Here is a 22,260-nt window from a genome sequence, read left to right on the forward strand (position 1 = left end):
GTACATAGGAGGTAGTATTATAGTAGTTATATTCTTGTACATAGGAGTAGTATTATAGTAGTTATATTCTTGTACATAGGAGCAGTATTATAGTAGTTATATTCTTGTACATAGGAGCAGTATTATAGTAGTTATATTCTTGTACATAGGGGCAGTATTATAGTAGTTATATTCTTGTACATAGGAGCAGTATTATAGTAGTTATATTCTTGTACATAGGGGACAGTATTATAGTAGTTATATTCTTGTACATAGGAGCAGTATTATAGTAGTCATATTCTTGTATATAGGAGCAGTATTATAGTAGTTATAGTCCTGTACATAGGAGGTAGTATTATAGTAGTTATATTCTTGTACATAGGAGCAGTATTATAGTAGTTATATTCTTGTACATAGGAGTAGTATTATAGTAGTCATATTCTTGTATATAGGAGCAGTATTATAGTAGTTATATTCTTGTACATAGGAGTAGTATTATAGTAGTTATATTCTTGTACATAGGAGCAGTATTATAGTAGTTATATTCTTGTACATAGGAGTAGTATTATAGTAGTTATATTCTTGTACATAGGAGCAGTATTATAGTAGTTATATTCTTGTACATAGGAGTAGTATTATAGTAGTTATATTCTTGTACATAGGAGCAGTATTATAGTAGTTATATTCTTGTACATAGGAGTAGTATTATAGTAGTTATAGTCCTGTACATAGGAGGTAGTATTATAGTAGTTATATTCTTGTACATAGGAGGTAGTATTATAGTAGTTATATTCTTGTACATAGGAGTAGTATTATAGTAACAAATTGAAGTAGTCTCAGCACGCCGGATGATACGTTTTCTTAAAAAAATTTCCAAATTTTATTGTGGAGACATGCTCCAAGTTAAAAATATATATATATTGTTCTTGGAAAAGCAGTCGATGGATATGTCCTTGTGCAGACTGGACAGAAGGACGAATAAGCCTACGCGTTTCGGGGATATGACCCCTTAGTCATGGCTTAGTCTGCAAGTATGTGCTTATCCTTGCTTATCCTTGCTGTTCAATATGACAATGTTCCCACCCTATCACCTGTTGTATAATCTTGTCTTGATTTAAACTTCCGTCCAAGTGCAGACGGGAGGGGTCCTGTTTTTAACTTTACCTTTTAGTATATATATATATGATAAGCACATACTTGCAGACTAAGCCATGACTAAGGGGTCATATCCCCGAAACGCGTAGGCTTATTCGTCCTTCTGTCCAGTCTGCACAAGGACATATCCATCGACTGCTTTTCCAAGAACAATATATATATATATATATATTTTTAACTTGGAGCATGTCTCCACAATAAAATTTGGAAATTTTTTTAAGAAAACGTATCATCCGGCGTGCTGAGACTACTTCAATTTGTTGCTTCTATTGTGTCTGTGCCGGACATGACGTCCCGGGCATCCGGATGACTACAAGCACCTACTACTCCTGCATTAACAGTAAGAGACATTTATCATTTTTGTAATACGGGCTGAGACAAACTTTTCTTCTTAGCATATAGTAGTATTATAGTAGTTATATTCTTGTACATAGGAGCAGTATTATAGTAGTTATATTCATGTACATAGGAGGTAGTATTATAGTAGTTATATTCTTGTACATAGGAGTAGTATTATAGTAGTTATATTCTTGTACATAGGAGGTAGTATTATAGTAGTTATATTCTTGTACATAGGAGCAGTATTATAGTAGTTATATTCATGTACATAGGAGGTAGTATTATAGTAGTTATATTCTTGTACATAGGAGTAGTATTATAGTAGTTATATTCTTGTACATAGGAGGTAGTATTATAGTAGTTATATTCTTGTACATAGGAGGTAGTATTATAGTAGTTATATTCTTGTACATAGGAGCAGTATTATAGTAGTTATATTCATGTACATAGGAGGTAGTATTATAGTAGTTATATTCTTGTACATAGGAGGTAGTATTATAGTAGTTATATTCTTGTACATAGGAGGTAGTATTATAGTAGTTATATTCTTGTACATAGGAGGTAGTATTATAGTAGTTATATTCTTGTACATAGGAGCAGTATTATAGTAGTTATATTCATGTACATAGGAGGTAGTATTATAGTAGTTATATTCTTGTACATAGGAGTAGTATTATAGTAGTTATATTCTTGTACATAGGAGGTAGTATTATAGTAGTTATATTCTTGTACATAGGAGGTAGTATTATAGTAGTTATATTCATGTACATAGGAGTAGTATTATAGTAGTTATATTCTTGTACATAGGAGTAGTATTATAGTAGTTATATTCTTGTACATAGGAGGTAGTATTATAGTAGTTATATTCATGTACATAGGAGTAGTATTATAGTAGTTATATTCTTGTACATAGGAGCAGTATTATAGTAGTTATATTCATGTACATAGGAGTAGTATTATAGTAGTTATATTCTTGTACATAGGGAGCAGTATTATAGTAGTTATATTCTTGTACATAGGAGTAGTATTATAGTAGTTATATTCTTGTACATAGGAGCAGTATTATAGTAGTTATATTCATGTACATAGGAGCAGTATTATAGTAGTTATATTCATGTACATAGGAGGTAGTATTATAGTAGTTATATTCTTGTACATAGGAGGTAGTATTATAGTAGTTATATTCTTGTACATAGGAGGTAGTATTATAGTAGTTATATTCTTGTACATAGGAGGTAGTATTATAGTAGTTATATTCTTGTACATAGGAGGTAGTATTATAGTAGTTATATTCATGTACATAGGAGTAGTATTATAGTAGTTATATTCTTGTACATAGGAGTAGTATTATAGTAGTTATATTCATGTACATAGGAGGTAGTATTATAGTAGTTATATTCATGTACATAGGAGTAGTATTATAGTAGTTATATTCTTGTACATAGGAGCAGTATTATAGTAGTTATATTCATGTACATAGGAGTAGTATTATAGTAGTTATATTCTTGTACATAGGGAGCAGTATTATAGTAGTTATATTCTTGTACATAGGAGTAGTATTATAGTAGTTATATTCTTGTACATAGGAGTAGTATTATAGTAGTTATATTCTTGTACATAGGAGTAGTATTATAGTAGTTATATTCTTGTACATAGGAGCAGTATTATAGTAGTTATATTCTTGTACATAGGAGGTAGTATTATAGTAGTTATATTCTTGTACATAGGAGTAGTATTATAGTAGTTATATTCTTGTACATAGGAGTAGTATTATAGTAGTTATATTCTTGTACATAGGAGGTAGTATTATAGTAGTTATATTCTTGTACATAGGAGTAGTATTATAGTAGTTATATTCTTGTACATAGGAGTAGTATTATAGTAGTTATATTCTTGTACATAGGGACAGTATTATAGTAGTTATATTGTAAAGTTACTTTTTTGGAGAACAGCTCACTGGTTATGACCACTGGTTTTTACATTTTTGAGTCACAAATGTGCTTCAGGCTGGGTTTTTTTGTGTGTTCCTTCTGGCTGTTCTTCCTGGCAGCTCATACATGTTACTCAGCAGGGGGTGATACTTTATGCAGGACAAAATTCCAGTGTGACAAGAACATGATTTGGTAATACACCCTGACATATGTTTGCATAGAATAAATAGAAGCATTCTACATCTAGATGACATAATGAGGCAGTTTTGTGGCAGTTCTTGATATAGGGTGAGAGTAGTAGTGCTCTGCATGAAGGAGTAATAACACGGTGCAGGTTGGGGGTAGTAGTACTTGGTCCAGAGTCGAAGAAGTAGAACATGTGTATGCTGGGTGTAGTAGTAATTAGTGCAGGATGGGAGGAGTAGTACTCGGTGCAGGGTAGGAGGAGTAGAAGACGGTGGAGGATGGGAGTAGTAGTACTAGGTGCAGGGTAGGAGGAGTAGAAGACGGTGGAGGATGGGAGTAGTAGTACTCGGTACAGGGTAGGAGGAGTAGAAGACGGTGGAGGATGGGAGTAGTAGTACTAGGTGCAGGGTAGGAGGAGTAGAAGACGGTGGAGGATGGGAGTAGTAGTACTCGGTGCAGGGTAGGAGGAGTAGAAGACGGTGGAGGATGGAGTAGTAGTACTCGGTGCAGGGTAGGAGGAGTAGAAGATGGAGGATGGGAGGAGTAGTACTCGGTGCAGGGTAGGAGGAGTAGAAGACGGTGGAGGATGGGAGTAGTAGTACTCGGTGCAGGGTAGGAGGAGTAGAAGACGGTGGAGGATGGAGTAGTAGTACTCGGTGCAGGGTAGGAGGAGTAGAAGATGGAGGATGGGAGGAGTAGTACTCGGTGCAGGGTAGGAGGAGTAGAAGACGGTGGAGGATGGAGTAGTAGTACTCGGTGCAGGGTAGGAGGAGTAGAAGACGGTGGAGGATGGGAGTAGTAGTACTCGGTGCAGAGTAGGAGGAGTAAAAGATGGAGGATGGGAGGAGTAGTACTCGGTGCAGGGTAGGAGGAGTAGAAGATGGTGGAGGATGGGAGTAGTAGTACTCGGTACAGGGTAGGAGGAGTAGAAGACGGTGGAGGATGGGAGTAGTAGTACTAGGTGCAGGGTATGAGGAGTAGAAGACGGTGGAGGATGGGAGTAGTAGTACTAGGTGCAGGGTAGGAGGAGTAGAAGATGGTGGAGGATGGGAGTAGTAGTACTCGGTACAGGGTAGGAGGAGTAGAAGACGGTGGAGGATGGGAGTAGTAGTACTAGGTGCAGGGTATGAGGAGTAGAAGACGGTGGAGGATGGGAGTAGTAGTACTCGGTGCAGGGTAGTAGGAGTAGAAGATGGTGGAGGATGGGAGTAGTAGTACTCGGTACAGGGTAGGAGGAGTAGAAGACGGTGGAGGATGGGAGTAGTAGTACTCGGTGCAGGGTAGGAGGAGTAGAAGATGGTGGAGGACGGGAGTAGTAGTACTCGGTGCAGGGTAAGAGGAGTAGAAGACGGTGGAGGATGGGAGTAGTAGTACTCGGTGCAGGGTAGGAGGAGTAGAAGACGGTGGAGGATGGGAATAGTAGTACTAGGTGCAGGGTAGGAGGAGTAGAAGACGGTGGAGGATGGGAGTAGTAGTACTCGGTGCAGGGTAGGAGGAGTAGAAGACGGAGGATGGGAGTAGTAGTACTGGGTACAGGGTAGGAGGAGTAGAAGACGGTGGAGGATGGGAGTAGTAGTACTAGGTGCAGGGTAGGAGGAGTAGAAGATGGTGGAGGATGGGAGTAGTAGTACTAGGTGCAGGGTAGGAGGAGTAGAAGACGGTGGAGGATGGGAGTAGTAGTACTCGGTGCAGGGTAGGAGGAGTAGAAGACGGAGGATGGGAGTAGTAGTACTGGGTACAGGGTAGGAGGAGTAGAAGACGGTGGAGGATGGGAGTAGTAGTACTCGGTGCAGGGTAGGAGGAGTAGAAGACGGTGGAGGATGGGAGTAGTAGTACTCGGTGCAGGGTATGAGGAGTAGAAGACGGAGGATGGGAGTAGTAGTACTCGGTGCAGGGTAAGAGGAGTAGAAGACGGTGGAGGATGGGAGTAGTAGTACTCGGTACAGTATAGTAGGAGTAGTAGAAGACGGTGGAGGATGGGGGTAGTAGTACTCCGTACAGGATAGTAGGAGTAGAAGATGGTGGAGGATGGGAGTAGTAGTACTCGGTGCAGGGTAGGAGGAGTAGAAGACGGTGCAGGATGGGAGTAGTAGTACTCGGTGCAGGGTAGGAGGAGTAGAAGACGGAGGATGGGAGTAGTAGTACTCGGTACAGGGTAGGAGGAGTAGAAGACGGAGGATGGGAGTAGTAGTACTCGGTACAGGGTAGGAGGAGTAGAAGACGGTGGAGGATGGGAGTAGTAGTACTAGGTGCAGGGTAGGGGGAGTAGAAGACGGTGGAGGATGGGAGTAGTAGTACTCGGTACAGGGTAGGAGGAGTAGAAGACGGTGGAGGATGGGAGTAGTAGTATTCGGTGCAGGGTAGGAGGAGTAGAAGACGGTGGAGGATGGGAGTAGTAGTACTCGGTGCAGGGTATGAGGAGTAGAAGACGGAGGATGGGAGTAGTAGTACTCGGTGCAGGGTAGGAGGAGTAGAAGACGGTGGAGGATGGGAGTAGTAGTACTCGGTACAGTATAGTAGGAGTAGTAGAAGACGGTGGAGGATGGGGGTAGTAGTACTCCGTACAGGATAGTAGGAGTAGAAGATGGTGGAGGATGGGAGTAGTAGTACTCGGTGCAGGGTAGGAGGAGTAGAAGACGGTGCAGGATGGGAGTAGTAGTACTCGGTGCAGGGTAGGAGGAGTAGAAGACGGAGGATGGGAGTAGTAGTACTCGGTACAGGGTAGGAGGAGTAGAAGACGGAGGATGGGAGTAGTAGTACTCGGTACAGGGTAGGAGGAGTAGAAGACGGTGGAGGATGGGAGTAGTAGTACTAGGTGCAGGGTAGGGGGAGTAGAAGACAGAGGATGGGAGTAGTAGTATTCGGTGCAGGGTATGAGGAGTAGAAGACGGTGGAGGATGGGAGTAGTAGTACTCGGTGCAGGGTAGGAGGAGTAGAAGACGGTGGAGGATGGGAGTAGTAGTACTCGGTGCAGGGTATGAGGAGTAGAAGACGGTGGAGGATGGGAGTAGTAGTACTCGGTGCAGGGTAGGAGGAGTAGAAGACGGTGGAGGATGGGAGTAGTAGTACTAGGTGCAGGGTAGGAGGAGTAGAAGACGGTGGAGGATGGGAGTAGTAGTACTCGGTGCAGGGTAGGAGGAGTAGAAGACGTTGGAGGATGGGAGTAGTAGTACTCGGTGCAGGGTAGGAGGAGTAGAAGACGGTGGAGGATGGGAGTAGTAGTACTCGGTGCAGGGTAGGAGGAGTAGAAGACGTTGGAGGATGGGAGTAGTAGTACTCGGTGCAGGGTAGGAGGAGTAGAAGACGGTGGAGGATGGGAGGAGTAGTACTCGGTGCAGGGTATGAGGAGTAGAAGACGGTGGAGGATGGGAGTAGTAGTACTCGGTGCAGGGTAGGAGGAGTAGAAGACGGTGGAGGATGGGGGTAGTAGTACTCGGTCCAGGGTAGGAGGAGTAGAAGACGGTGGAGGATGGGGGTAGTAGTACTCGGTGCAGGGTAGGAGGAGTAGAAGACGGTGGAGGATGGGGGTAGTAGTACTCGGTGCAGGGTAGGAGGAGTAGAAGACGGTGGAGGATGGGAGTAGTAGTACTCGGTGCAGGGTAGGAGGAGTAGAAGATGGTGGAGGATGGGAGTAGTAGTACTCGGTACAGGGTAGGAGGAGTAGAAGACGGTGGAGGATGGGAGTAGTAGTACTCGGTGCAGGGTAGGAGGAGTAGAAGATGGTGGAGGATGGGAGTAGTAGTACTCGGTACAGGGTAGGAGGAGTAGAAGACGGTGGAGGATGGGAGTAGTAGTACTCGGTGCAGGGTAGGAGGAGTAGAAGATGGTGGAGGACGGGAGTAGTAGTACTCGGTACAGAGTAGGAGGAGTAGAAGATGGTGGAGGACGGGAGTAGTAGTACTAGGTGCAGGGTAGAAGTAGTAGGTCGGTGCAGGATGGAGTAGTAGTACTCGGTGCAGGGTAGGAGGAGTAGAAGATGGTGGAGGATGGAAGGAGTAGTACTCGGTGCAGGGTAGGAGGAGTAGAAGATGGTGGAGGATGGGAATAGTAGTACTCGGTACAGGGTAGGAGGAGTAGAAGATGGTGGAGGACGGGAGTCGTAGTACTCGGTGCAGGGTAGGAGGAGTAGAAGATGGTGGAGGATGGGAGTAGTAGTACTCGGTGCAGGGTAGGAGGAGTAGAAGACGGAGGATGGGAGTAGTAGTACTCGGTGCAGGGTAGGAGGAGTAGAAGACGGAGGATGGGAGTAGTAGTACTCGGTACAGGGTAGGAGGAGTAGAAGATGGTGGAGGACGGGAGTAGTAGTACTCGGTACAGGGTAGGAGGAGTAGAAGATGGTGGAGGACGGGAGTCGTAGTACTCGGTGCAGGGTAGGAGGAGTAGAAGATGGTGGAGGATGGGAGTAGTAGTACTCGGTGCAGGGTAGGAGGAGTAGAAGACGGAGGATGGGAGTAGTAGTACTCGGTGCAGGGTAGGAGGAGTAGAAGACGGAGGATGGGAGTAGTAGTACTCGGTGCAGGGTAGGAGGAGTAGAAGATGGTGGAGGATGGGAGTAGTAGTACTCGGTGCAGGGTAGGAGGAGTAGAAGATGGTGGAGGATGGGAGTAGTAGTACTCAGTGCAGGGTAGGAGGAGTAGAAGATGGTGGAGGATGGGAATAGTAGTACTCGGTACAGGGTAGGAGGAGTAGAAGATGGTGGAGGACGGGAGTAGTAGTACTCGGTGCAGGGTAGGAGGAGTAGAAGATGGTGGAGGATGGGAGTAGTAGTACTCGGTGCAGGGTAGGAGGAGTAGAAGATGGTGGAGGATGGGAGTAGTAGTACTCGGTGCAGGGTAGGAGGAGTAGAAGATGGTGGAGGATGGGAGTAGTAGTACTCGGTGCAGGGTAGGAGGAGTAGAAGATGGTGGAGGATGGGAGTAGTAGTACTCGGTGCAGGGTAGGAGGAGTAGAAGACGGTGGAGGATGGGAGTAGTAGTACTCGGTGCAGGGTAGGAGGAGTAGAAGACGGAGGATGGGAGTAGTAGTACTCGGTGCAGGGTAGGAGGAGTAGAAGACGGAGGATGGGAGTAGTAGTACTCGGTGCAGGGTAGAAGTAGTAGGTCAGTGGAGGATGGGAGTAGTAGTACTCGGTGCAGGATAGTAGGAGTAGAAGATGGTAGAGGATGGGAGTAGTAGTACTCGGTGCAGGGTAGGAGGAGTAGAAGATGGAGGATGGGAGTAGTAGTACTCGGTACAGTATAGTAGGAGTAGTAGAAGACGGTGGAGGATGGGAGTAGTAGTACTCAGTACAGGATAGTAGGAGTAGAAGATGGTAGAGGATGGGAGTAGTAGTACTCGGTGCAGGGTAGGAGGAGTAGAAGATGGAGGATGGGAGTAGTAGTACTCGGTACAGTATAGTAGGAGTAGTAGAAGACGGTGGAGGATGGGGGTAGTAGTACTCCGTACAGGATAGTAGGAGTAGAAGATGGTGGAGGATGGGAGTAGTAGTACTCGGTGCAGGATGGGAGTAGTAGTACTCGGTGCAGGGTAGGAGGAGTAGAAGACGGAGGATGGGAGTAGTAGTACTCGGTGCAGGGTAGGAGGAGTAGAAGACGGAGGTTGGGAGTAGTAGTACTCGGTACAGGGTAGGAGGAGTAGAAGACGGTGGAGGATGGGAGTAGTAGTACTAGGTGCAGGGTAGGGGGAGTAGAAGACAGAGGATGGGAGTAGTAGTATTCGGTGCAGGGTATGAGGAGTAGAAGACGGTGGAGGATGGGAGTAGTAGTACTCGGTACAGGGTAGGAGGAGTAGAAGACGGTGGAGGATGGGAGTAGTAGTACTCGGTGCAGGGTATGAGGAGTAGAAGACGGAGGATGGGAGTAGTAGTACTCGGTGCAGGGTAGGAGGAGTAGAAGACGGTGGAGGATGGGAGTAGTAGTACTCGGTGCAGGGTATGAGGAGTAGAAGATGGAGGATGGGAGGAGTAGTACTCGGTGCAGGGTAGGAGGAGTAGAAGACGGTGGAGGATGGGAGTAGTAGTACTCGGTGCAGGGTAGGAGGAGTAGAAGACGGTGGAGGATGGGAGTAGTAGTACTCGGTACAGGGTAGGAGGAGTAGAAGACGGTGGAGGATGGGAGTAGTAGTACTCGGTGCAGGGTATGAGGAGTAGAAGACGGAGGATGGGAGTAGTAGTACTCGGTGCAGGGTAGGAGGAGTAGAAGACGGTGGAGGATGGGAGTAGTAGTACTCGGTACAGGGTAGGAGGAGTAGAAGACGGTGGAGGATGGGAGTAGTAGTACTCGGTGCAGGGTATGAGGAGTAGAAGACGGAGGATGGGAGTAGTAGTACTCGGTGCAGGGTAGGAGGAGTAGAAGACGGTGGAGGATGGGAGTAGTAGTACTCGGTGCAGGGTATGAGGAGTAGAAGACGGAGGATGGGAGTAGTAGTACTCGGTGCAGGGTAAGAGGAGTAGAAGACGGTGGAGGATGGGAGTAGTAGTACTCGGTACAGTATAGTAGGAGTAGTAGAAGACGGTGGAGGATGGGGGTAGTAGTACTCCGTACAGGATAGTAGGAGTAGAAGATGGTGGAGGATGGGAGTAGTAGTACTCGGTGCAGGGTAGGAGGAGTAGAAGACGGTGCAGGATGGGAGTAGTAGTACTCGGTGCAGGGTAGGAGGAGTAGAAGACGGAGGATGGGAGTAGTAGTACTCGGTACAGGGTAGGAGGAGTAGAAGACGGTGGAGGATGGGAGTAGTAGTACTAGGTGCAGGGTAGGGGGAGTAGAAGACAGAGGATGGGAGTAGTAGTATTCGGTGCAGGGTAGGAGGAGTAGAAGACGGTGGAGGATGGGAGTAGTAGTACTCGGTACAGGGTAGGAGGAGTAGAAGACGGTGGAGGATGGGAGTAGTAGTATTCGGTGCAGGGTAGGAGGAGTAGAAGACGGTGGAGGATGGGAGTAGTAGTACTCGGTGCAGGGTATGAGGAGTAGAAGACGGAGGATGGGAGTAGTAGTACTCGGTGCAGGGTAGGAGGAGTAGAAGACGGTGGAGGATGGGAGTAGTAGTACTCGGTACAGTATAGTAGGAGTAGTAGAAGACGGTGGAGGATGGGGGTAGTAGTACTCCGTACAGGATAGTAGGAGTAGAAGATGGTGGAGGATGGGAGTAGTAGTACTCGGTGCAGGGTAGGAGGAGTAGAAGACGGTGCAGGATGGGAGTAGTAGTACTCGGTGCAGGGTAGGAGGAGTAGAAGACGGAGGATGGGAGTAGTAGTACTCGGTACAGGGTAGGAGGAGTAGAAGACGGAGGATGGGAGTAGTAGTACTCGGTACAGGGTAGGAGGAGTAGAAGACGGTGGAGGATGGGAGTAGTAGTACTAGGTGCAGGGTAGGGGGAGTAGAAGACAGAGGATGGGAGTAGTAGTATTCGGTGCAGGGTATGAGGAGTAGAAGACGGTGGAGGATGGGAGTAGTAGTACTCGGTGCAGGGTAGGAGGAGTAGAAGACGGTGGAGGATGGGAGTAGTAGTACTCGGTGCAGGGTATGAGGAGTAGAAGACGGTGGAGGATGGGAGTAGTAGTACTCGGTGCAGGGTAGGAGGAGTAGAAGACGGTGGAGGATGGGAGTAGTAGTACTAGGTGCAGGGTAGGAGGAGTAGAAGACGGTGGAGGATGGGAGTAGTAGTACTCGGTGCAGGGTAGGAGGAGTAGAAGACGTTGGAGGATGGGAGTAGTAGTACTCGGTGCAGGGTAGGAGGAGTAGAAGACGGTGGAGGATGGGAGTAGTAGTACTCGGTGCAGGGTAGGAGGAGTAGAAGACGTTGGAGGATGGGAGTAGTAGTACTCGGTGCAGGGTAGGAGGAGTAGAAGACGGTGGAGGATGGGAGGAGTAGTACTCGGTGCAGGGTATGAGGAGTAGAAGACGGTGGAGGATGGGAGTAGTAGTACTCGGTGCAGGGTAGGAGGAGTAGAAGACGGTGGAGGATGGGGGTAGTAGTACTCGGTCCAGGGTAGGAGGAGTAGAAGACGGTGGAGGATGGGGGTAGTAGTACTCGGTGCAGGGTAGGAGGAGTAGAAGACGGTGGAGGATGGGGGTAGTAGTACTCGGTGCAGGGTAGGAGGAGTAGAAGACGGTGGAGGATGGGAGTAGTAGTACTCGGTGCAGGGTAGGAGGAGTAGAAGACGGTGGAGGATGGGAGTAGTAGTACTCGGTGCAGGGTAGGAGGAGTAGAAGACGGTGGAGGATGGGAGTAGTAGTACTCTGTACAGGGTAGGAGGAGTAGAAGACGGTGGAGGATGGGGGTAGTAGTACTCGGTGCAGGGTAGGAGGAGTAGAAGACGGTGGAGGATGGGGGTAGTAGTACTCGGTGCAGGGTAGGAGGAGTAGAAGACGGTGGAGGATGGGGGTAGTAGTTCTCGGTGCAGGGTAGGAGTAGTAGAAGACGGTGGAGGATGGGAGGAGTAGTACTCGGTGCAGGGTAGGAGTAGTAGAAGACGGTGGAGGATGGGAGTAGTAGTACTCGGTGCAGGGTTGCTTCCATAATCAGCAGGTTGTTTTGTGTCGTCTCCAGCTGGAAACACATTACAGTGAAAACCAGATCCCCGCTAATGGGTGAATGATACACAGATGAAGCTTATGCTCCAGCTCTCGTCTCCCATCCCTGCGGCCGCTTGTACCTGCACACACATCACATTAGGTCTGGACACGGTTTGCAGGGAGTGGAATCTATTGGGCACAGAGGGACAGTGATGTCAGGATGGAGCAGCAGCTGTAGCTCCAGAGCAGGGAGGCTGCCAGTATCAGGAGACTCCAGGGGAGCCCCAGCATCCTCTCCCCGCTCCTCACACACTGGAGCAGCAGCCAGCACACTGACAGCTCCGAGGGTCTCACTGCACAGCGACTGTGGCTGCTCCCCCTCCTCACACTGAGAGTGGTACATTCCTCAGATTGTGAGACCCAAGTCAATGAGCCTCAGTGAATCTCTATGTGATCCCACTTACCGGACCGGAGGTACCAATCCCAGCCAGGACCCAGTGCCAGGCACCGTATCCAGCGCCCGGCGACACCTGAGGATGGAGGGGGTCAGCAGCAACAGAACCATGTGCTACAGCAGGTGGAGCTATGACAGGTACCGTACCATGCATCCTGCCTTCTGCTCAGCTGGGGCCCAGCGCACGAGGGGTTAATGCATCCAGTTACAATGTGTTAGACATATCGGAAAATGTTACATTGTGGCATATGCACTCCATATGTCTGTGTGCACTGTGTATATGTATGTATATACGTATTTAGCCTTCTCGTATCTGCACGGTAGCGTGCGGCTGGAGACATATAGAGAATTTTCTATAATCCCCGCTCTATATACAGACAGCAGATGAATCATTGATGCATAGAAGGATGAATCATTGTATAAGGGTATAAATAATGGAGCTGGAGGAAGTAATCCTTACAATGGGAGCCCCGACCGCCCTGAGCACTACAGGTTATACATCGCCATGAACTTCATATACTGTACGCCAGGGGTCAGTGACTGCGGGGGAGGGGACGGCAGCCCATAGAGGCATCATATAGATTATAGTAAAGCAGGTAGAGCTCACATCGTTTAACCCCTTCAGGCTCTTCCGCTTTGTGATCGCTAGGCCCGAAACCAGGTAAAGGGTTAATACTTGTGCTGATTTAAAGGGAAAATGAGACTGACACCTCCGCCAGAGATAAACCATTCACACCCTGCAGACTATTACCCCACTCCCTCTACCTCCTGATATATACTCTGCAGATTATTACACCACTGACCTCTAGAGATCTGCAGAACGTTGCTCCCCTCTATGTCCTGACAGATACATAGTGCTGTATCCTGCAGATTATTGGGGAGGGGGTGGGGTCCTCACTGCGGGGGTCCCTGATAATAGGCTGCTCATGGGACCCTCTTATGTGGCCTACTGGAGCAAAGGTTTAGTTTCGTGTCCTAGGTTTATTCGGATCATCCACTATGGCGGCCACTTTAGTGATGGATCTGCCATTGGCCTCCATGGGTAGACACTATATGTTTGACCTAGACAGCTCCACAGGGTCCCATGAGTAGAAGGGGTCCTCTATTACCAAAAAAAGCAACCTCCTCCATAGCTATTGATTCTCAGCAGCCCACACCCCTCTTCCCATAGAGAACACATGGCCAAACTGAGTGTGCACGTGTATGGAGAAGTCAGAAGGAATTGCTATCCACCAAATGAACTTTCAGCCAACAATTAGCTAAAATCTGTCCTGGGGCTCCTACGTACCCCATGTAATGTAAAATGGTTTATGTTGGGGTTCCTTATAGTCCAGGGCTCAATGTTGACTGCTACTGTTGCACCCCCTATAGCTGCACCCCCTGCTCCAGATTAAGCTTTTATTAAAGTAAAGGCCCCCAATACTGCTCCTGGATAGGGACCCTCTGCCATATGTGTCCCCCAGTTCTGCCACGCTTTAGCGAGCCCCTTTAACTCCTGTCCTCTAGAGTACTCCCTTGTCTTCCCTGTAGATGATGGCCGTCACATCCAGTCCGGTGTGTTCCTGGTTGTGTGATGTCAGGGACGTCCATTTTTCTGCCACGGTTTTCATGTCTCTATTGGTGACAAGAATCCATAGGCAGGATGACTGGAGAGAACGAGGCCGGGCCCCCCTCAGTCAGGATCAATACCCGCTGACCCTGGAAACAGCAGTGTCCGGTTGTTGCTAAGGATTTGCCTTGTGATATCCCCGGGAAGATAAATATTAAAGCCCCGAATGTACAGAGACAAGTGCTGATAGTCCTCTCGCCCACCCGATACCCCCTCCAAAATCCATCACTCATCTGGGACTGATCATGAGGGGCGCCATGTCTTCTGCTCCAGTCACATCCAGAGCTGTGGTCACCATTCTCTTACATAATATTTTATACTTCAGTTACATCCACAGCTGTTTATGCAATTTGGATGATAATTATATTAATATCTGCAAGAATTCCGAGCTCGTTCATTGTCTCTGTACACACCTTGCATTTCAGTTTCTATGCTTGTCTTGTGCTCAGCAGACCAAATACAGAGATAAAGAATTCACTGCAGACAATTGTGGATTGTAGGAGCTCAACTACCACTAGGGGGAGCTCACTACATACAGGTTATACAGTCACCACTAGGAGGAGCTCACTACATACAGGTTATACAGTCACCACTAGGAGGAGCTCACTACATACAGATTATACAGTCACCACTAGAGAGAGCTCACTACATACAGATTATACTGCCACCACTAGAGGGAGCTTACTACATACGGGTTATACAGTCACCACTAGGAGGAGCTCACTACATACAGGTTATACAGTCACCACTAGGAGGAGCTCACTACATACAGGTTATACAGTCACCACTAGGGGGAGCTCACTACATACAGATTATACAGTCACCACTAGGAGGAGCTCACTACATACAGATTATACAGTCACCACTAGGAGGAGCTCACTACATACAGATTATACAGTCACCACTAGAGAGAGCTCACTACATACAGATTATACTGCCACCACTAGGAGGAGCTCACTACATACAGATTATACAGTCACCACTAGAGAGAGCTCACTACATACAGATTATACAGTCACCACTAGAGAGAGCTCACTACATACAGATTATACTGCCACCACTAGGAGGAGCTCACTATATACAGATTATACAGTCACCACTAGAGAGAGCTCACTACATACAGATTATACAGCCACCACTAGGAGGAGCTCACTACATACAGATTATACTGCCACCACTAGGAGGAGCTCACTACATACAGATTATACAGTCACCACTAGAGAGAGCTCACTACATACAGATTATACAGTCACCACTAGAGAGAGCTCACTACATACAGATTATACTGCCACCACTAGGAGGAGCTCACTATATACAGATTATACAGTCACCACTAGAGAGAGCTCACTACATACAGATTATACTGCCACCACTAGGAGGAGCTCACTACATACAGATTATACAGTCACCACTAGGGGGAGCTCACTACATACAGATTATACAGTCACCACTAGGGGGAGCTCACTACATACAGATTATACAGTCACCACTAGAGAGAGCTCACTACATACAGATTATACAGCCACCACTAGGAGGAGCTCACTACATACAGATTATACTGCCACCACTAGGAGGAGCTCACTACATACAGATTATACTGCCACCACTAGGAGGAGCTCACTACATACAGGTTATACTGCCACCACTAGGAGGAGCTCACTACATACAGATTATACTGCCACCACTAGGAGGAGCTCACTACATACAGGTTATACAGTCACCACTAGGGGGAGCTCACCACATACAGGTTATACAGTCACCACTAGGAGGAGCTCACTACATACAGATTATACAGCCACCACTAGGAGGAGCTTACTACATACAGATTATACAGCCACCACTAGAGGGAGCTCACTACATACAGATTATACAGCCACCACTAGGAGGAGCTCACTACATACAGGTTATACAGTCACCACTAGGGGGAGCTCACTGCATACAGATTATATAGCCACCACTAGGGGGAGCTCACTACATACAGGTTATATAGTCACCACTAGGGGGAGTTTACTACATATAGATTAGGCAGCCAGCACTAGGGGGAGCTCACTACATACAGATTATACAGCCACCACTAGGAGGAGCTCACTACATACAGATTATACAGTCACCACTTGAGGGAGCTCAATACACACAGATTATACAGCCACCACTAGGGGGAGCTCACTACATACAGACTATATAGTCACCACTAGGAGGAGCTCACTACATACAGATTATACAGCCACCACTAGGAGGAGCTTACTACATACAGATTATACAGCCACCACTAGAGGGAGCTCACTACATACAGATTATACAGCCACCACTAGGAGGAGCTCACTACATACAGGTTATACAGTCACCACTAGGGGGAGCTCACTGCATACAGATTATATAGCCACCACTAGGGGGAGCTCACTACATACAGGTTATACAGTCACCACTAGGGGGAGTTTACTACATATAGATTAGGCAGCCAGCACTAGGGGGAGCTCACTACATACAGATTATACAGCCACCACTAGGAGGATCTCACTACATACAGATTATACAGTCACCACTTGAGGGAGCTCAATACACACAGATTATACAGCCACCACTAGGGGGAGCTCACTACATACAGACTATATAGTCACCACTTGGGGGAGCTCACTTCATACAGATTAGACAGTCACCACTAGGGGGAGCTCCCTACATAAAGGTTATACAGCCACCACTAGGGGGAGCTCACTACATACAGGTTATACAGTAACCACTAGGGGGGAGCTCACTACATACAGATTATACAACCACCACTAGGGGGCGCTCACTACATACAGGTTATACAGTCACCACTAGGGGGAGCTCACTACATACAGATTATACAGCCACAATTATGTATGGAATGAGCGCCCCCTAGTGGTGGCTATATAATCTGTATGCAGTAAGCTCCCTCTAGTGGTGGCTATATAATCTGTATGTAGTGAGCTCCCTCTAGTGGTGGCCATATAATCTGTATGTGGTCAGTCCTTGCTAGTGTGGCTGTAAGCAGATAGAATGCGATGAACTGCTGGTTTCTTCACTCTCTGACGTCCTGGGATGACAGATTGTGCGATCAATCACATCGATCATTCCCGGCTGTCACTGATTGATGATTTTTTTCACTGTTACCCTTGACTGTCAGCAGTTTCTTATTATTTGGAAGATGAATCAGGATCCCATTGTCAGATGGAGCCGCGGGACAGCACATAACCAAAAGGGAGACCTGCACAGACAGACGTACTGCAGAATATTTCACCTTTATTAAAGGGATGTTCTCAGATTAGTGATCTGCAGCTTCTGTTCCCCCTCTACCCCCACAATGTGCTGAAGGTGCTCCAGACCATCCATGATGGGGATGCTGTATATGAAATGATGGGAGTTATCATATCTGCACCCACAAACACATCTGCACTGCGCAGCCCTGCAGCTGCCGGACTCTGCTACATTGTATCTCTTATGTATCCGCTGTGATACAATGTATTGGGCCTCTGTGCACACAGCGCGCTTCTGTCTGTCCCTTGTTTCTCAGGATGGGATCTGCAGATTCTTTCTTTATCGCTGATTCCAATAACATCCCATTCTCTTCTATCAGACTGAGGCTTTATTACTAACAATGGACTGACAGCGCCCCCTGGAGGCAATGTAGTGCTAAATATAGGGAACAGCTCCCCCCTTGTAACCCGGCCTAGTGTCATTCCTAGAAATTACAGGGAAAGTGGGAGCAGCCTGGGGTCTTCTGCTTCATAAGGGAGGGGTGTATAGCGCCCCCCGCCTGGAGATGTTTGTATTTACACTGTTACAATCTGCTCAGACGTGTCAGACACTTTGTATCAGTGTAGATAATTAGTGAGGAGTGTGAAGAAAAGTGCAAGGCGAGAAGGAAACGCGGGAATGTTGGAATGCGAGCGATACACCCACCACATTGAGCGCGCTCCGTAGAGTCAGGGGCAGCGGTCTTATTGACATTACATATGAAAACAAGGAGGAGAAGCGGAAGGAGCGAGGGATGCAAATACCTCTTGTAGAATGAGAACTTCTTCAGATTTAGTTTTTTGGTTCTTCACCATTTTCCAGATCTCACCTGAAAAGGACTGAAATCCTGTCCAGACTTACAGACTTCTCACAGCTGATGGGTTTGTTACAATGTATCAGGGTAGGAAAGACATTTCCTGTGACCATCCCCCGGCTGTATGAGGGAGGACATTCACTGACGGCCAGCAGAGATCGGATGACCTGACTGTGACTGTCCTCGCTACTCGCGGCCACATTTGCCCCAGATAAAGTGACTGTCCCTGATGGAAGCGTCTCCCATTAATCTTTCTCGGTGATTAATTAGAAGATTTCCGATGAGATCTCAGAGCCGCGGCGACCTGCGCACCTTGTAGATGAGGTGATGGGGATGCGGCGTGGAGGCAAATCCACTCCATACACTGATTTACTCCTGCACTACTGATCCTGTGTAACATCATGTCTTCTACTCCAGTCACATCCAGAGCTGCAGACAGTTCCCTCTAGTGGTGGTTGTATAAATCCCTGTGCAGTGAGTTCCCTCTAGTGGTGGTTGTATAGATCCATGTGCAGTCAGCTCCCTCTAGTGGTGGTTGTATAAATCCCTGTGCAGTGAGCTCCCTCTAGTGGTGGTTGTATAAATCCCTGTGCAGTGAGTTCCCTCTAGTAGTGGTTGTATAGATCCATGTGTAGTCAGCTCCCTCTAGTGGTGGTTGTATAGATCCATGTGCAGTCAGCTCCCTCTAGTAGTGGTTGTATAGATCCATGTGCAGACAGCTCCCTCTAGTGGTGGTTGTATAAATCCCTGTGCAGTGAGTTCCCTCTAGTGGTGGTTGTATAGATCCATGTGTAGTCAGCTCCCTCTAGTGGTGGTTGTATAAATCCCTGTGCAGTGAGCTCCCTCTAGTAGTGGTTGTATAGATCCATGTGTAGTCAGCTCCCTCTAGTAGTGGTTGTATAGATCCATGTGCAGACAGCTCCCTCTAGTGGTGGTTGTATAAATCCCTGTGCAGTGAGTTCCCTCTAGTAGTGGTTGTATAGATCCATGTGTAGTCAGCTCCCTCTAGTGGTGGTTGTATAGATCCATGTGCAGTGAGCTCCCTCTAGTAGGGGTTGTATAGATCCATGTGCAGACAGCTCCCTCTAGTGGTGGTTGTATAGATCCATGTGCAGACAGCTCCCTCTAGTGGTGGTTGTATAGATCCATGTGCAGTGAGTTCCCTCTAGTGGTGGTTGTATAGATCCATGTGCAGTCAGCTCCCTCTAGTGGTGGTTGTATAAATCCCTGTGCAGTGAGTTCCCTCTAGTAGTGGTTGTATAGATCCATGTGTAGTCAGCTCCCTCTAGTGGTGGTTGTATAGATCCATGTGCAGTCAGCTCCCTCTAGTGGTGGTTGTATAGATCCATGTGTAGTCAGCTCCCTCTAGTGGTGGTTGTATAGATCCATGTGCAGACAGCTCCCTCTAGTAGTGGTTGTATAGATCCATGTGCAGACAGCTCCCTCTAGTGGTGGTTGTATAGATCCATGTGTAGTCAGCTCCCTCTAGTAGTGGTTGTATAGATCCATGTGCAGACAGCTCCCTCTAGTGGTGGTTGTATAAATCCCTCTGCAGTAAGTTCCCTCTAGTGGTGCTTGTATAAATCTCTGTATAGTCACAGTTCTCCCAGTCTTGATGGAGCTCAGGATGTTTCTATATCAGACAATGTATGGTTACAAAGTGTTACAGTATTATTTGGGCACTAGATGATACTGTACACTAGAGGGTGCTGGTGACAACCAATATGGCAGCCCTTATAGCTCATAGAAGAGTCCTAATAATGGCGTCTCCTGTGACTATCACTGCCCTGTGCTGCCTCCAGGACGCTCAGATCCACCACTCACCATACGTCTATTGTACTTGGGGACTCCAATAGCAAAAACAAACCAGAGGTGGAGAAAGAACCATCAGATGGAGGCACAAAACTTTTTTGTACAATGTCTACAAAGTCACAAAGTCTCTGTATGACGTCATCACTGTAACATTACGTAACAGTGTCGGCTAACAAGATGGCGGACATCAATATGTTTATAGGTCCTACATCTTGGCCTGGTCTGTGCCTTGAGCCTGAATGTTAGGGCGGGTCTTTATCCTGGTCTCCCCTGGTCTGGTCTCTGGTTCAGTCTCTTCTAGTCTGGTCTCTGGCTCAGTCTGTTATAGTCTGGTCTCCGGCTCAGTCTCTTCTAGTCTGGTCTCCGGCTCAGTCTCTTCTAGTCTGGTCTCCGGCTCAGTCTCTTCTAGTCTGGTCTCTGGTTCAGTCTCTTCTAGTCTAGTTTCTGGCTCAGTCTCTTCTAGTCTGGTCTCCGGCTCAGTCTCTTCTAGTCTGGTCTCTGGCTCAGTCTGTTATAGTCTGGTCTCTGGCTCAGTCTCTTCTAGTCTAGTCTCTGGCTCAGTCTCTTCTAGTCTGGTCTCCGGCTCAGTCTCTTCTAGTCTGGTCTCTGGTTCAGTCTCTTCTAGTCTAGTTTCTGGCTCAGTCCGTTATAGTCTGGTCTCTGGCTCAGTTTCTTATAGTTTAGTCTCTGGCTCAGTCTCTTATAGTCTAGTCTCTGGCTCAGTCTCTTCTAGTCCGGTCTCTGGCTCAGTCTCTTATAGTCTAGTCTCTGGCTCAGTCTCTTCTAGTCCGGTCTCTGGCTCAGTCCGTTATAGTCTGGTCTCTGGCTCAGTTTCTTATAGTCTAGTCTCTGGCTCAGTTTCTTATAGTCTAGTCTCTGGCTCAGTTTCTTATAGTCTAGTCTCTGGCTCAGTCTCTTATAGTCTGGTCTCTGGCTCAGTTTCTTATAGTCTAGTCTCTGGCTCAGTCTCTTATAGTCTAGTCTCTGGCTCAGTTTCTTATAGTCTAGTCTCTGGCTCAGTCTCTTATAGTCTAGTCTCTGGCTCAGTCTCTTATAGTCTAGTCTCTGGCTCAGTCTCTTATAGTCTAGTCTCTGGCTCAGTCTCTTCTAGTCCGGTCTCTGGCTCAGTTTCTTATAGTCTAGTCTCAGGCTCAGTCTCTTATAGTCTAGTCTCTGGCTCAGTCTCTTATAGTCTAGTCTCTGGCTCAGTCTCTTCTAGTCTAGTCTCTGGCTCAGTCTCTTATAGTCTAGTCTCTGGCTCAGTCTCTTCTAGTCCGGTCTCTGGCTCAGTTTCTTATAGTCTAGTCTCTGGCTCAGTTTCTTATAGTCTAGTCTCTGGCTCAGTCTCTTCTAGTCTGGTCTCTGGCTCAGTTTCTTATAGTCTAGTCTCTGGCTCAGTCTCTTATAGTCTAGTCTCTGGCTCAGTCTCTTCTAGTCTGGTCTCTGGCTCAGTTTCTTATAGTCTAGTCTCTGGCTCAGTTTCTTATAGTCTAGTCTCTGGCTCAGTCTCTTATAGTCTAGTCTCTGGCTCAGTCTCTTCTAGTCTGGTCTCTGGCTCAGTTTCTTATAGTCTAGTCTCTGGCTCAGTCTCTTATAGTTTAGTCTCTGGGTCAGTTTCTTATAGTCTAGTCTCTGGCTCAGTCTCTTATAGTTTAGTCTCTGGGTCAGTTTCTTATAGTCTAGTCTCTGGCTCAGTCTCTTATAGTTTAGTCTCTGGGTCAGTTTCTTATAGTCTAGTCTCTGGCTCAGTTTCTTATAGTCTAGTCTCTGGCTCAGTCTCTTATAGTCTAGTCTCTGGCTCAGTCTCTTCTAGTCCGGTCTCTGGCTCAGTTTCTTATAGTCTAGTCTCTGGCTCAGTTTCTTATAGTCTAGTCTCTGGCTCAGTCTCTTCTAGTCTGGTCTCTGGCTCAGTTTCTTATAGTCTAGTCTCTGGCTCAGTCTCTTATAGTCTAGTCTCTGGCTCAGTCTCTTCTAGTCTGGTCTCTGGCTCAGTTTCTTATAGTCTAGTCTCTGGCTCAGTTTCTTATAGTCTAGTCTCTGGCTCAGTCTCTTATAGTCTAGTCTCTGGCTCAGTCTCTTCTAGTCTGGTCTCTGGCTCAGTTTCTTATAGTCTAGTCTCTGGCTCAGTCTCTTATAGTTTAGTCTCTGGGTCAGTTTCTTATAGTCTAGTCTCTGGCTCAGTCTCTTATAGTTTAGTCTCTGGGTCAGTTTCT

General features: G+C 47.0%; 1 protein-coding gene across 2 annotated transcripts in view; it reads left to right on the top strand.

The window, feature by feature from the left end:
- The first annotated feature begins 12,417 nt into the window (after window positions 1-12,417).
- Window positions 12,418-22,260, top strand: part of TUB (TUB bipartite transcription factor) — a 53,472-nt gene continuing 43,629 nt past the window's right edge. For both annotated transcript variants that reach the window (XM_075280946.1, XM_075280948.1), the window contains exon 1: window positions 12,418-12,695. In XM_075280946.1, coding sequence (XP_075137047.1) covers window positions 12,532-12,695 — 164 coding nt within the window. In that variant the 5' untranslated portion in view covers window positions 12,418-12,531. The remainder of the gene's footprint in view (window positions 12,696-22,260) is intronic.

This window comes from Leptodactylus fuscus, chromosome 7 (assembly GCF_031893055.1).
Source record: "Leptodactylus fuscus isolate aLepFus1 chromosome 7, aLepFus1.hap2, whole genome shotgun sequence".
Lineage (NCBI taxonomy): Eukaryota > Metazoa > Chordata > Amphibia > Anura > Leptodactylidae > Leptodactylus > Leptodactylus fuscus.